At 41.8% G+C, this 14,018-nt stretch overlaps 1 protein-coding gene across 1 annotated transcript in view; it reads right to left on the reverse strand.

Annotated features, from left to right (window-relative positions):
* Positions 1-13,742, reverse strand: part of POU6F2 (POU class 6 homeobox 2) — a 484,815-nt gene extending 471,073 nt beyond the window's left edge. Inside the window, exon 1 of the mRNA XM_047763270.1 lies at positions 13,615-13,742. Coding sequence (XP_047619226.1) covers positions 13,615-13,719 — 105 coding nt within the window. The 5' untranslated portion in view covers positions 13,720-13,742. The remainder of the gene's footprint in view (positions 1-13,614) is intronic.
* Positions 13,743-14,018: the final 276 nt, after the last annotated feature.

Here is a 14,018-nt window from a genome sequence, read left to right on the forward strand (position 1 = left end):
CGGCGCCACTAAGGATTTACACTCTGGCTTCCAACATGCTTAGGTCAAAGGCCAGTTTTGCCACTTACGGTCCGTGACTACTTGTGCCACCTCGTCTGTCACCTAATTAGTGAACTGGAGATTATGACAGTAACTACCCCACAGAGCAACTGTGAGGTTTCAATTACACCTGTACCTAGTAAGCACTCCCTAACTGATAGGTTATTACTAGTGATGCTACTTCTGAAATGACTGAGTATCTAGCTCTGGGTCTTTTCTGGATGAAAAATGTTATCGAACGTTTTCTTGGCTATTCAACAAAACTGACATGATTCCCACTGAAATACACACACACACACACACACACACTTACACGAATACCAGACTAAATTCCCTCCATCCTTCTCCTGTGGATTTAGGACTGTGTGTATGCGTGTGGGGGTGGGGGGGAGTACGAGTCAACACTGATTACCCTTCATTATCTCACCTTATTTAAAACGACGTTCACTCCATGTAAGAGGTGCTGTGATAGGATCACTAGAGTCACCTGCAAGGCTTTCTTCACACTGCCGACACTCAGGCCCTACCCAGGAAGAGTGAATCAGAATTTCTGTGCATGGGTCCCATATATCAGCAGCTGCCCCCAGGTGATTCTAAAAGGTAGCCAGGAGTTCCCTGGTGGCTTAGTGGTTAAAGATCCAGCACTGTCACTGTTGTGGCGCAGGTTTGATCCCTGGCCTGGGAACTTTCACATGCTGCAGTTGCAGCCAAAACCAAAAATGAATTCATTCACTCATTTTAAAAAGGCATGGAGGGGAGCAGCGGGTTGAGGATCTGGCGTTGTCATGGCAGCAGCTCAGGTTGCTGCTGAGGCAACAGGTTCAGTCCCTGACCTAGGAAATTCCACATGCCCTGGGCACAGCCAAAACAACACAAAATAAAAATTAAAAAGTCGATAATAAATAAAATAAAAAGACAGCCAGAGTTAAGAACTGGTGTTGAGGAAAATAATGGAACACTATCTGGGGGCGTTTCCATTGTGGAGGAGAAGGTCAAAGATTCAGCTTTGCTATAGCTACGGCCCAAGTCACAGCTGCAGCTCAGATTCAATCCCTGGCCTGGGGAGCTTCCCCATGTATGGTGTGGGTGCAGCGAAAAATAAGTAACTAAATAAATGAAAGAAAGGAAGGGGTCTAGGCCTCACTCTGCTCACTGGCGCTATGGCTCCAAATAAGACCAGTGAGCTCTCTGCAGTTTCCACTTCCATGGACTGGGCGGGATGCTTTGTACCTGCTTTCAAGTGAGAGCATCAACATCAGAGAGCTGCTCTGCAACGTGGACTCGAAATCCTGCTTTCAGCGTCACACGAGAGAGTCAGCTACCTTTTTTTTTTTTCCTTCAGGGCCGTACCTGTAGCATATGGAGGTGCCCAGGCTAGGGGTCCAATCGGAGCTGCAGCTGCCAGTCCACCCACAGCCACAGGCAAGGTGGGAACCGAGCCGCATCTGAGACCTACACCACAGCTCAGGGCAACACCGGATCCTTAACCTGGTGAGCGAGGCCAGGGATGGAACCCGCATCCTCGTGGATATGAGTCAGGTTCGTTAATCCCTGAGCCACACCGGGAACTCCGGGAGTCAGCTACTTTTAAACCTATAAAAGAAGCGTGATCGCCTTCTACACAGGAACTTCTCCCAGCATCTTCAGGGGTGAAGAGAGAAGGAGGAAGCACATACCCACCCAACAGGCAGTTTTCTAGAATCAGTTTAGGGAATCTGTACAGTGAAAGATGTCACAGGCAGCCCACACCTCCATCTCTCATACAAATACGATTTCATTATTCCCCACTTCTCTTCTTGGATGTGTGAAATGATGCGGTTAAGACGAATGAAAGACATTCCCTAAAAGAAATGTAAAGCATAACTTCTCACAATCTCTTAAATATTTCAGTGGCGTGCATTTTGTCTACTTCACCAAAACCCTAAATTAGTGGAATACGAGCATGATGTCTGATGAGTTTTGATTCGGCTCTTCCCCTGCCTGCATTATTTAACCTATGAATCATGGCTGAAGGATTGGTCTGACAAGGTGAAATATAGAAAAGAGGAATTTAACTGACATTAATTACCATGAATTTCTTCTGGTCTCCTTTTCACTAATCGAGGTATCCTAACTGAATCATGCATGGGGAGCATATATCTCTGTCAATTATCTTAATAAATGGCATGGAAGTTCACGAAAGAAAACAAGTTATGCATTTTGTTCCGCCTGGAACAGACACAGAGGTTTTAAAGTCATAATGTATCCGAATGAGAACAGTCTATGCTGTTACCTCTTCATCTTACTTCTTTATCACTGACTACAATACTGCCATCTTTACGGCTATTTTAACTGGCTTGAGTTTTCAATATATAAATGATGAATATCTGTTCCTGTGGCACCCGTTGTCCTTCATTTTTATCATTACATCTCACCTTCTTTTAGGAGTCTCTACTTGGAGTTATTTTGGTAAAGCCAAGCCCTATTTGGAAGGAAGGTTCTGGAATTTTTTACATTAAGAGAAATGAAACATCTCTGCTTGTCGGTCTCATGACAGAGACTAACTTATATTTGAAAAACTAGGTGTTCATCAAGAGGCACGGTTACTTACTGTTGCGATTATTTTGCAATTTGTACAAATACCGAATCCTTGTGTTGTACACCTGAAAGTAATATACTGCTACATGCAATTATACCTCAACTTTTTAAAAAGAGAACTGGTTAAATAAATCAGTGTATATTTGTGGGACTGTAAACTGGTGAAGCTACAATGGAGAACAGTGCGGAGGTTCCTTATAAAACTAAAAATAGAGTTACACTATGATCCAGCAATCCCACTCCTGGGCACATACCCAGAAAAGATGAAAACTCCAATTCAAAATGATACTTCAGTGTTCACAGCAGCACTGTTTACAATAGCCAAGACATAGAAGCAAGCTAAATGTCCACGGACAGATAAATGGATAAAGAAGATGTGGTACATATATGCAAAGGAATACTACTCAGCCATTAAAAAGAATGAAATAATGCCATTTGCAGCAACATGGAGATCAGCCTACTAAGCAAAGTGAATCAAAGATAAATATATCAATTATATGTGGGATCATTTTTTTTTAAGGGCCATACATGCAGTATATAGAAGTTCCCAGGCTAGGGGTCAAATCAGAGCTACAGCTGCCAGCCTACACCACAGCCACTGCAAGGCCAGATCTGAAGTGTCTGCAAGCTACACTGCAGCTCGCAGCAACACCAGATCTTTAACCCACTGAGTGTGGCCAGGGATCAAACCTGCATCCTCATGAGTACTTGCCAGGTTCGTTTCTGCTGAGCCACAGCGGGAACTCCCTGTGGAATCTTTGAAAAGTGATAAATGAACTTATTTACAAAACAGAAAAAGACATAAACATAGAAAACAGACTTATGGTTACCAAAGGGTTTCCCCTTTTAGGAGGAGATAATTTAGGAATCTGGGATGAACAGACACACACCACACCACATATTAAACAAATACACAACAAGGACCTATGGATAATACAGGGAACCATATTCAGTATCTTGTAATAACACAGTGGGAAAGAATTTGAAAAAGAGTATGTGTGTGTGTAACCGAATCACTTTGCTGTATATCTGGAACTAATGCAACTCTGTAAATCAAATACACCTCACAGAGTGGAAGGGAAGTCAGTGAGTGTCCACAAAAGGGACTCATACAGAAGAGGGTGCCGCAGCAAGGCCCTGCTATACAGCACACGGGACCGCACTAATGTTTTGTAATAACCTGTATGAAAACAACATGAAAAAGAAATAATATACGACTATGTGTGTGTGTGTAAATATATACGTGTGTGTGTGTGTAACTGAATCACTTTGCTGTATACCTGAAACGAATACAACATTGTAAATCAACCGTACTTCAATAAAAAATAAAATAAATAAAGGATGCAGGTCTTCTGGTGGTGATATGACTCGTTAAAAATGCGTTTTTAGGGGAGTTCCCTTCACGGCTCCTCAGTTAACAAACCCGACTAGAACCCATGAGGATGCGGGTTTGATCCCCGGCCTCACCCAGTGGGTTAAGGATCCTGCGTTGCTGCGGCTGTGGTGTAGGCCAGCAGCTGTCGCTCTGACTGGACCCGTAGCCTGGGAACTTCCATATGCCAAGGGTGCAGCCCTAGAAAAAAAGCCCTATGTACAGTGAATCTACTTGGGTTGTATGAAGATTTTTCTCTGCTTTTACATGAATAGAATATTTACAGAAGGATCTATAAGAAATTATTTGTGAGGAAGGAAATGAGGGGGCACCTTACCTTTCACCCTACACTTTCCTGTGTTGTTGAAACTCTTTGTCATACGCACCATCACTGCTATAATCTGTTTAATAAAAAATGTTTAAAGACTTGTAGGATTCCGCTCTGTCACTCCCCTCAATCACATGCATTTCAGAATTTCGTTCATGCTCCGGTAGGTTTTACTCCTGGGCTCCACTCTGCCTGAACTATTGAAATGCTACATGGTGGGCATCGGCAGACAAAGAGGAAACAAGCCACTTGCTGTTTCAGCACTTGTAAAAAGCAGCTACATCGTGGACGTCCACTGCCCGACCAAGCCCGAGCACCTGCTCTGGGTCTGGAAGGCGACAGAACCACGGTAACTTCCCTCTGGCAGCACAGTGATCAACCAAATGCTCAAACCTCGACAATAATCCGGATTTCTAGAAGCTGCAAAGTACCTTTCCATTGCCTTGAACACACAGTCAAGAGAAGGAGTACGTCGAGTGAACACCTACCATGATTTTTTTCATGTATTAAAGTTGAAAACAGTTACGATATTTTCAGATTATTAGAGGTTTAAATAATCAAGAATTCCTAAAACACTGAAGGGGTGTGGGGGTGTTTTCACTAGACTGCCTCATTCTCATTCTTCCTCTAAATTCCCTAAGTCTCTGGAAATCTAGACATAGGTTTGTTTACCAACGGAAAAAAGTTTTTCAAAAAAGAAACAACTTTAGTTCCTGAATTACGTATTAACATTTGCCAAGAACAAAGTCTACCTGTCCTGGATTAGAGCAGTGTTATTCTTTGGTCCCAAAAAACCTTTTGACTATTACTACAAACACCTTGTATATGAGCAGCGTTAGAAACACACTAAGAAATACACCTAAGAATGCGTAAAAACTCCGTTAGGGAAAGATTTGAGGCAGAGAAAATGAATACAGCAGAGATCTACTTTTCAGACCTTTGAACACCATCTGCTAACATGAGCGGTGAGGAAAATGTCAAATTTGGGTTCTTCTATCAAGGCCAAATTTCCACACACACACAAAATCTCTTATTTTCCCAAATTCTGACCTGGGGCCCTTTATCCCACAATCATCACTTGTGCCTACCATCCGACCAGCATCTTGTCAAATCTGGCTGCAAGATTAAGTTTCCCAATGCAGAATTCAATATTGTAACCCTAAGGATATAAGATCCAAGCTGGAACATTCTGTTTTGAAAAAAAAAAAAAAAAGAAGAAAGTGGATAAGACTGTTTCCGCCCAGGGACCACAGTCTGCCCTGACCACCGTGATGGATCAACAGGACTGACACAAAGTGAAATGAGCCTGATGTTCTCAGCGTCCTTCGTGTACACCAAGCAGCATATTTCACATGTGTCCCGACTCTCAACCTCTTCTCCAAAAGGTCCAAAGAGCCCTGTTTTCAAGTATTTTTAAGGCTTACAGAATTAACTAGCTCGGTCTGAATGAGTCTGGCCAGCCATAGCCTTACATTATAAGCTTGGCTCCATCCTCACCCACACTGGCCTTCAAGGCTGGAAGGACACAACTGAAGACCTAAGAAATACGCACATTTTAAAATATATCTTCCGTATCGATTAGGGTTTCTTGTACCCATACTTCCGTGATGGTGCAATATTTGTCTCTCTCATCAAGTATTTCATTTAGGAGTTCCCGTTGTGGTGCAGTGGAAATGAATCCGACTAGGAACCATGAGGTTGCAGGTTCGATGCCTGGCCTCTCTCAGTGAGCTGTGGGATAGGTCGAAGACCCAGCTCGGATCTGGCCTTGCTGTGGCTGTGGTATAGGCTGTAGCTCTGGTTAGACCCCTGGCCTGGGAACCTCCATATGCTGCAGGTGCAGCTCTGAAAAGACAAAAAGACTTTTTTTTAATTTTAAGTATTTCATTTAAAAAAAAATCTATGTATAAATTCTGCACTGAAGATGAAGCTTTCTATAAAGATGCCCTTTGTTCTTTTAAAGTTTATCTGAGTTCTTTTTTTTTCTTTTTCTTCGTATTATTATTATTATTTTTTTGGACACACCCAGGCAAGCAGAGGCTCCCTGGCCAGGGAGAAAACCTGCGCCACAACAGCAACCTGAGCCAAAGCAGCAACATCAGATCCTTAACTCACTGGGTCACAAGGAAACACCTTACCTCAGTTCTTCTGATCAATGCTAAGAACCCCATTTAACAGGTATTGAATCTTTTAAAAAGTAGATCTGTTTCTTTAAGGTTTTAGGTGTTAGAGGTTTTCTTCTTCAATTCCTTGCTAATAAATCATGAAAAATCAAAAAAAGCCATAAAATATGCAGAGTTAACACATCATCGTCACCACCAAACACCTGTTTTAGTCAGGTTGCTATTTCACAGCACCAAGCACCTACGACGCTCCTGTAAAAAGCTCCCCCTGAAAGTGTCTCTTAATTTTGAAATTTGTGTTCCATGGCTCCAGCACGGTGAAGCTCATTTTTTTTTCCTCCTGGCATTGTTTTAAATTTCTGTCTGCCCCCTCCCAAACCATTGTTTCACTGCTTATTTGAGTGATCTACGATCCACGATTGCGAGACGAGGGGAAGGAAGCTTATAAAATTCCTCACCAACGATACTAACTGCAGGAGCAAGTGCGATGATGAGTTTTCCGCCAGCATCTTGCTTTGTTTTGCTCCAGGCCTTTTCTCTCTTTCCAGAGTGCCCTTTGCTGCCTGGGCAGCCCGCAAGGATTCACTTTTCACTCCTTACTCATCCAGCTGACTCTGGATTACAGTGGAAAGGAAAAGGAAAGCGGACAGAGAAACGACACTAGAGGAAGAGAGCAAAAGCACGCAGAGCACCGTGTTACCGGAACTGCGTCCTTTTCGTTGGAGGTGTCCGCACGTGTATTTGCATCTTTGACCTTGGGAGGAGCTGGAAATTATGAGTAGCTCTTCCCACTGAAATAAGCCCCGGGGGTGAGGGTGCGGAGCTGGACTAAAAACAGGCAAAATTTAGAATATTCTGCTGCTCTCAATTTTGTTTTCTTGTTCTATGGTTAGAAAAACGCTCCAAAGGGAATAGGGTTTCAGGTCACCTGGAATCAGTACCAAGTATAGACAGCTCATCTCTCTCTTCAGAAGAAAGAGTTCTTCATATCATGGGGGTTTTAAAGCTGGTGATAAAACAAAAAGCAATTTTCCAAAAACGGCCACCTTGAAAAATAAAGTGCTTTTAAAATCTAGAGCGTTGCCTTTAATATAAACAATCAGAAATGTTTTCAATTACCTTGCTACTTACATACAATGGTTTTCTGTTCAGGAGAAGTGGGAGCCCTGAAATCACAATAAGATGGCCATTTAAACTGAGTAAAGAAAATAACAGGAGCATAGGGCAACCCAGGAAAGAATTTATCAAATGATAATCAGTCAATTTTCACCATAATTGGCTCACATCGTCTAACTGGGAAGACCAAGAAAACAACAGATAAAAAGGAAAATGAATCTTACTGAAATGGAACGGTAATCTCTCCCAACCCCTTCTACAACTTCTGATTACAATTTTGGTCCAGCTCGAAGCATTACGGCTCAACAGAGTAATTGACACGTGATCTCAGAACAAGGCGTCCCTGGGTAATTTTCTTTATTGAACACACATTTCACCTACCAAAAAAAAAAAAAAGAAGAAGGAAGGAAGAGGGAGAGAGGAATAAAGGCAGGCTTGAAATTATATTCGGAGCAGTTATTAGCTCCCACATAAAAGTTTGGCTATGAAATACACGTTTATTTAAAAGTTCTGTAATTTGGATTTTCTCCTAGTGTTCAAAATCAGGTCAATATTTATCATTTTGCACATTGTTTCTTCAGGTCTGATCCCTTTATATTTGCAGTTTATTTCAGATTATTTTCTACTCAAACAAGTGTTAGAAAAAATCAACAGCTCATGTATCATAATGCAACTGAAAAGTGGAGTTTTTCAATATTGGCGAACATATTCTGTTCTAATTTTGGTCAAAACAATAAAGTTGAAAAGATAAAGATGCTTTAAACTGTTTGATTCAATGCAGTTTACACAGCAAAGAAATGGAATACCTTCCTCCAATGACCTACAGAGTGAGTACTATAGTACAGATTTTACATGCAAGACATATATTATATTCAAATTTTTTCGCAAGCATTCATATTTGAAGTATTTCAGCAGCCTCTCTCCATATTCTAGAGATAAGAATCCAAAAGCTTTAAGTTTTTAAGCAATGAAATTATATTTGAATAGTATGGAGAATTTCATTCATTGACCTTAGAAATAAAAAAGCAAATTTAGTTTCAAAACCAGATTTCATGTGCTGGTTGTTCGGCATTACTATTAATATTATTGTATAGTATTATTACTGACAAATTTTACCGTAAGGGAAAAAAATAGCTTTACAATTTAAACACCTGCTCCAGTAACATACAGAACTTCAATTTTAAAATATTTTAAAGATAATAAAAATTGAGTCTGATAGAAGATAAAAAGCTAACATCAACTTTAAGTGGAACATTGAGTGTTTAACGACAATTAGAAACACATGGTACAAATTCAATATTTTGGTGAGCCCTGTACTTAGAAAAGGCAAACTGGCACCATTTTGCATTCAGAAAGTATAATCCTTAATTCATTTGTATTTTTCTAATATACTATTGACCTATGCTATTCTGGAAAAAAGTGTTCTCAAAGTCCAAACCACAACAATTACGTAGCGTTTGTACATATACTTGTTGAAGCAAATATGTCAGTTTACCAAAAATGGGCATTCACACTACAAAGAAATGACTTCTTAAAAGTACATGAGAGCTAGGCTTGGCATGCATAAGACAGGAGTAGCTTAGCCTCAAAGTTTAATTTTTATATAAGGGGCTTGAAAAACAGTCTCAATGGACCGAGAACAATCTGCAGGTGTGTTATTTACACACAAAGGGTATCCTCTCCCTACGCCACCTCCACTTCACATCGAGCTTAAGTAGGGTCCAGGTAAGCACACTGTTCTTAGAGCAACATTAAAATGAGTTTATAGGAGTTCCCGTCGTGGCGCAGTGGTTAAGGAATCCGACTAGGAACCATGAGGTTGCGGGTTCGATCCCTGGCCTTGCTCAGTGGGTTAAGGATCCGGCGTTGCCGTGAGCTGTGGTGTAGGTTGCAGATGGGGCTCGGATCTGGCGTTGCTGGTGGCTCTGGCGTGGGCCAGCGGCTACAGCTCCGACGGGACCCCTAGCCTGGGAACCTCCATGTGCCACGGGAGCGGCCCAAGAAACGGCAAAAAGAAAATAAAAATAAAAAATAAAACAAGTTTATAAACAAGGGAGGCTATAAACAAACCCACATAGCAGGTGATTTTTTTGGGAACAAGGGAGGTTATAAACAAACCCACAGAGCAGGTTGTTTTGAGGCTAGAACAATGAAATATTTGTGTGTTCCAGAACCTTCATAGGGGCTAGGCATCCAGGTAGTGCCCTTGCTTTCTGGGCCATTAGCTCACTCGCTGAGCGTGGTCTCAGACAATTGTCTGCCCTTTCTAATGTGCCACTTTCAAGTGTTCGAATCTGTCTTTTAAAAGAACGACCCATTTTCCTGGTAAGGAAAATGGCAAAAGCTTTCGACTGCACTTCCCACGAGACTATACCCGGTTTCTCCACTCCTCTCGAGTCCTTCGGCCATGCCCATGGGGAGTGCACCCAAAACACTTTCACCCAGCTGTTTCTCTCCCATTCCTAGGAAATTCTTAGAGGCCTGATAAATATTTTTATCTAATTTTCCTCCTCTGTGGTTTTAATAAAAACAGCTCTTTAATAGCCTCTGTTGTGTATTATTTGCAGAAATCGGTCTGTAGAGACACACGGCCAGCCTGGACCCTCAGGCCTGCACCTCGAGATGGCAGGCTGGCCAAGGGTTCTCTGGGGACACCAGTGCCAGAAGGAGGATTGGACACGGTGACCCGTCTGCATGACATGAGAAAAACAAAAACAAAAAACAGGAGGGGCCGTAACACTGACAGCTAATCACTCACGAGCCACAGGCTCGGTCTGCAGACAAGGAAAGATGCAGTAAACATGTAATGACAGGTGAAAACAGGGGTCTGCATTTTAAACTGATATTCCAGCCCACGGTTCGGAACCTGCTTAACTGTGTAGTTTGAACTGATGATGTGAAAAGCGTCAGAAGGTAAAATCCATCCTACGGTTCGAAGGCTGAGGAAGCTTTTGCTACAGACAACTATCAAAAATCTGGTTTGAGTTCCAGAAACTGTGTGGATGAACCAAGTTTCCTGATCTTGAGATACCGGGCGGGGGAGTGTTCTTACGTCCAGGGTGGCTCGCCTGGGGGAGGGAGGGGACCGCCCGGGGAAAGGCACACACGAGCTCTGTCTGCTCCGGGAAGCCACCGCACTTTTCTGAGCTGGATCGTGGCCCCTCTCCCCGTCCGCTGGAAGCAACCAGAACTGTGATCCAAGAGGAGAATGAGAACATCTGAAGGTCGCCTTTCACGGAACTCTTTCGGGATATTCCGGATGGAAGAGAGCCTCGAAGCCGGGGATCTGCTCCTCCCGAGAACTCAGACCGGCGTGGGGGGACAAAAGCAACTACTACTCCAATACGTAATTGAGAAAAACCGCACACAAACATGTGGCTCATCCATTGGGACTGAGTCACACCTGCCGAGTAGGTACAAGATGATATTGAAATCAAAAGCTGGAAATAAACCATCTCTTTCCAGCTATGAGTGACTGAAAAGCGAGAAAAATTATTTTTATATTCTTGTCCTTATTGTTAGAAGGAGTCACTTGAGTCAATATTCCTATCTTTGCTATAACAATTAAAAGGAAATCATTTCAAATCTGGATGTCGTCTTTCTTTTGATATCCATAAATATGGGTTCATTAGGTTTTCTGACCTTATGGTAAGCCTACGGGAGGGCCAGTATGCTATTTTTCTTTTAAATATTAGTGTTTCAGTTTCCAAAAAATAAGCCTTTCGGTTTTTGTATATTTTTAGTACAGAAAATTTTACAACCTTCAGCATAACTGCTTTCATAATTTACTAGTTTGACATATGTATCTGGGTTTTTTTTTAAACAGATAATTTATAAGAAATGAAATCTTCCGAAAAACAATGGCTAGTTTGATGCAATTATTTTAGTAAGTATCATAGCAACCAGCATATATCGTTCCTGGACACGCCGAGCCTTTAAAAATCACTTAAAGTACACACAAAATACAGAGTGATGGGGCAATAACAACCCGCTTTAAATCCTGACACATCAGAAGTTTAAGCCTGGTGCCTGTAAAATGCCTGCCAGTTCCTGTTTTTAGTATCTGTGCTTGAACCTTTTAACAGTATACACATCAGCAGTTATTTCCCATAAACAATACTGAATAACAAGTTAGAAGTATCTCTCCTGCTTTTTTTAACCAAGCTTGCTTTTCCCAACTAAGGAAACAACATGCCAAAGGAAACTGTATTTCTTATTCGGTACTGAAACACAGTGAATTTGCACAGTATTAAAGGCCATTCTATGTTCCATGGAGGACAGAACATGCTTGCCAACTAAGAAAAGTTTCATTAAGCAGGACAAGATAGTTATCAAGAGATCAAGTTTTATTTATACATGAAATGGTCACCTGTTTTAACAGGTATGTATTTAATTCCATACGGTCCAACGATTTCAGCTGTATTTCACACACTTACTTGGTCATCCGAGAACAACTTACACCGAAATGGTTATTAACAGTGTCTAAAATCAGTCTTTACAGATTTTTTTCCTGACGGATATATGCCCAGAGACTTCACTTTATATATGCCTGTATAACAAAAAGCCACTTGAAAGTTTTAAAAAATATTGTTCAGTTGAAGCAGCTATCTACTGCTTTTAAAATAGTGTGAGCCTGTAAAAATATGGTATTACATATCTGACACTTTCCACCGAAAAATACATTACAAAGCATGCCGGCATTAATCAACCATGTGTTTCCAGAACCCTAAGGTGCTCTGCTATAATTTTGTTGAAAACCGAGTAAGGTGGTAGATTTTTCCTCCATGCTATTAACACAGAGCAAACAAATTTGAGGTCATCACCTGGCAGGCTTGTCTTGATTGGCAAGTGTGCAAAAAAAAAGAGGAAAAAAAAAACTTTTAGGAGTTCATCAATATTCGTTACCATATTCCGATTTATGAGTTAACCGTTCCTAAGTAAGCAGAGGTAACTCAGAAACATTTTGGCCAAAAATACCTTCCAAAAAACAAACAAACAAAATGCAGAAGGAAACCACATACACTCCCTTTTTTCCTCACCCCACCCCCACCACCGTCAGGGAAAAAATCACCCTTCCTCGGCAGCAGGGCAAGCTCATTCCTCTCACCCCTTCAGTTATTGGAAGGCAAATGAAAATACAACGACCCTTTCCCTCTTCTGATTTAGCGCTCGACGCAAACCTTTCCCCACAAGCAGAAACTACCGATTTCCCGCGAGGCACCAGAACCAAAACAGAAAGAGCGAGACTCACTGACCCATTTGGAAGACAAAGACGACAGCACGGAAAAGCTCTAAAAATCAGCTCCTGAGGCCTCTGAGAGAGATTCTTCTGGCATTTCATCACAGCAGCCCCAGACCAGGTCCCCTCCCGGATCCAGGGAGGAGGCACTAAATAGAGCTGTTTATTAAAGCCGCCGCGGCGCGGGCTGCATTAGGAGGCGCGAGCGGAGCACCTGGACCTTCCAGAGCGTGGCGTGTTTAATTTGCAGCCTGCCCCTCTGCAGCGGCCAAGACCACGGCTCCATCCATCTACCAGGCAATCACACATTATCTGGGTTAGAAGTGAAAGCACGTGCATTTATACATGTATCTTTTCCATAGAGAAAGGGAGAGCGAGCGAGACAGACAGACAGAACGCAATCCAGACCCAAATAATAATCAGAAAATTGTTAACCACCACCTAGAAAACAGAACACTTGAACCTCTTCTCATACTTTCTTTCAGAGATCACAATCTCAACCGAAAATAAATTCTAAACAACATATATTTTTAAACATTCAGGCCAAATGATAAATTCAATTTCTTCTTTGGCTTTTTTTCTTTCTTTTTTTTTGTGGTTGTATTTAGTTGGGGGTTTTAAGCATCGCATTGAAGTTTTAAGCTGAGGCTGCCTAGCTAGATTTTAATGGGTGTCTTTTCCCTTTTGCACTTTCAGCGGCTATACTGGCAGGTAGCTGAAGATACAGATAGAAAGATGGTACTGTAAATATGAATTATGTGAATCATATGGTGAGACCCTTGTGGAAAAAAGGGGAGTTGAGAAATGGCTGACTCCATACCTGACCAATTACAGCTTGCATGGTCCCCGTGTCCTGCTGGGCTGAGAGATCGCAATCCATCATATGTTGTCTTTGAAAAGGAGAATGGGGGTTTCTGGCATGCATCTGTCAATCAACTCCTGCACTCACAACCATCACCAAAAGCAAGGGGGAAAAAAGTCAAGCTGCTCCACCAAATAGGATGAAACTGTCATGTGACCTCCGGCAGACACGCGCACACACATTCACTACCTCCATGGAGCGTAAGAATTTTCTGTAGATATGAAATGACATTGACAAATATCCAATACCAAGTAAATAAAGTGAACAAACAGCTATTCACCAAAGACAGAACATTGGCTGTAATCTTCCGCTAAAGGTTTAACAAACCTAAGAGGATTTTTTAATGCTCTAGGAATCTATGT

Source organism: Phacochoerus africanus, chromosome 16 (assembly GCF_016906955.1).
Source record: "Phacochoerus africanus isolate WHEZ1 chromosome 16, ROS_Pafr_v1, whole genome shotgun sequence".
NCBI lineage: Eukaryota > Metazoa > Chordata > Mammalia > Artiodactyla > Suidae > Phacochoerus > Phacochoerus africanus.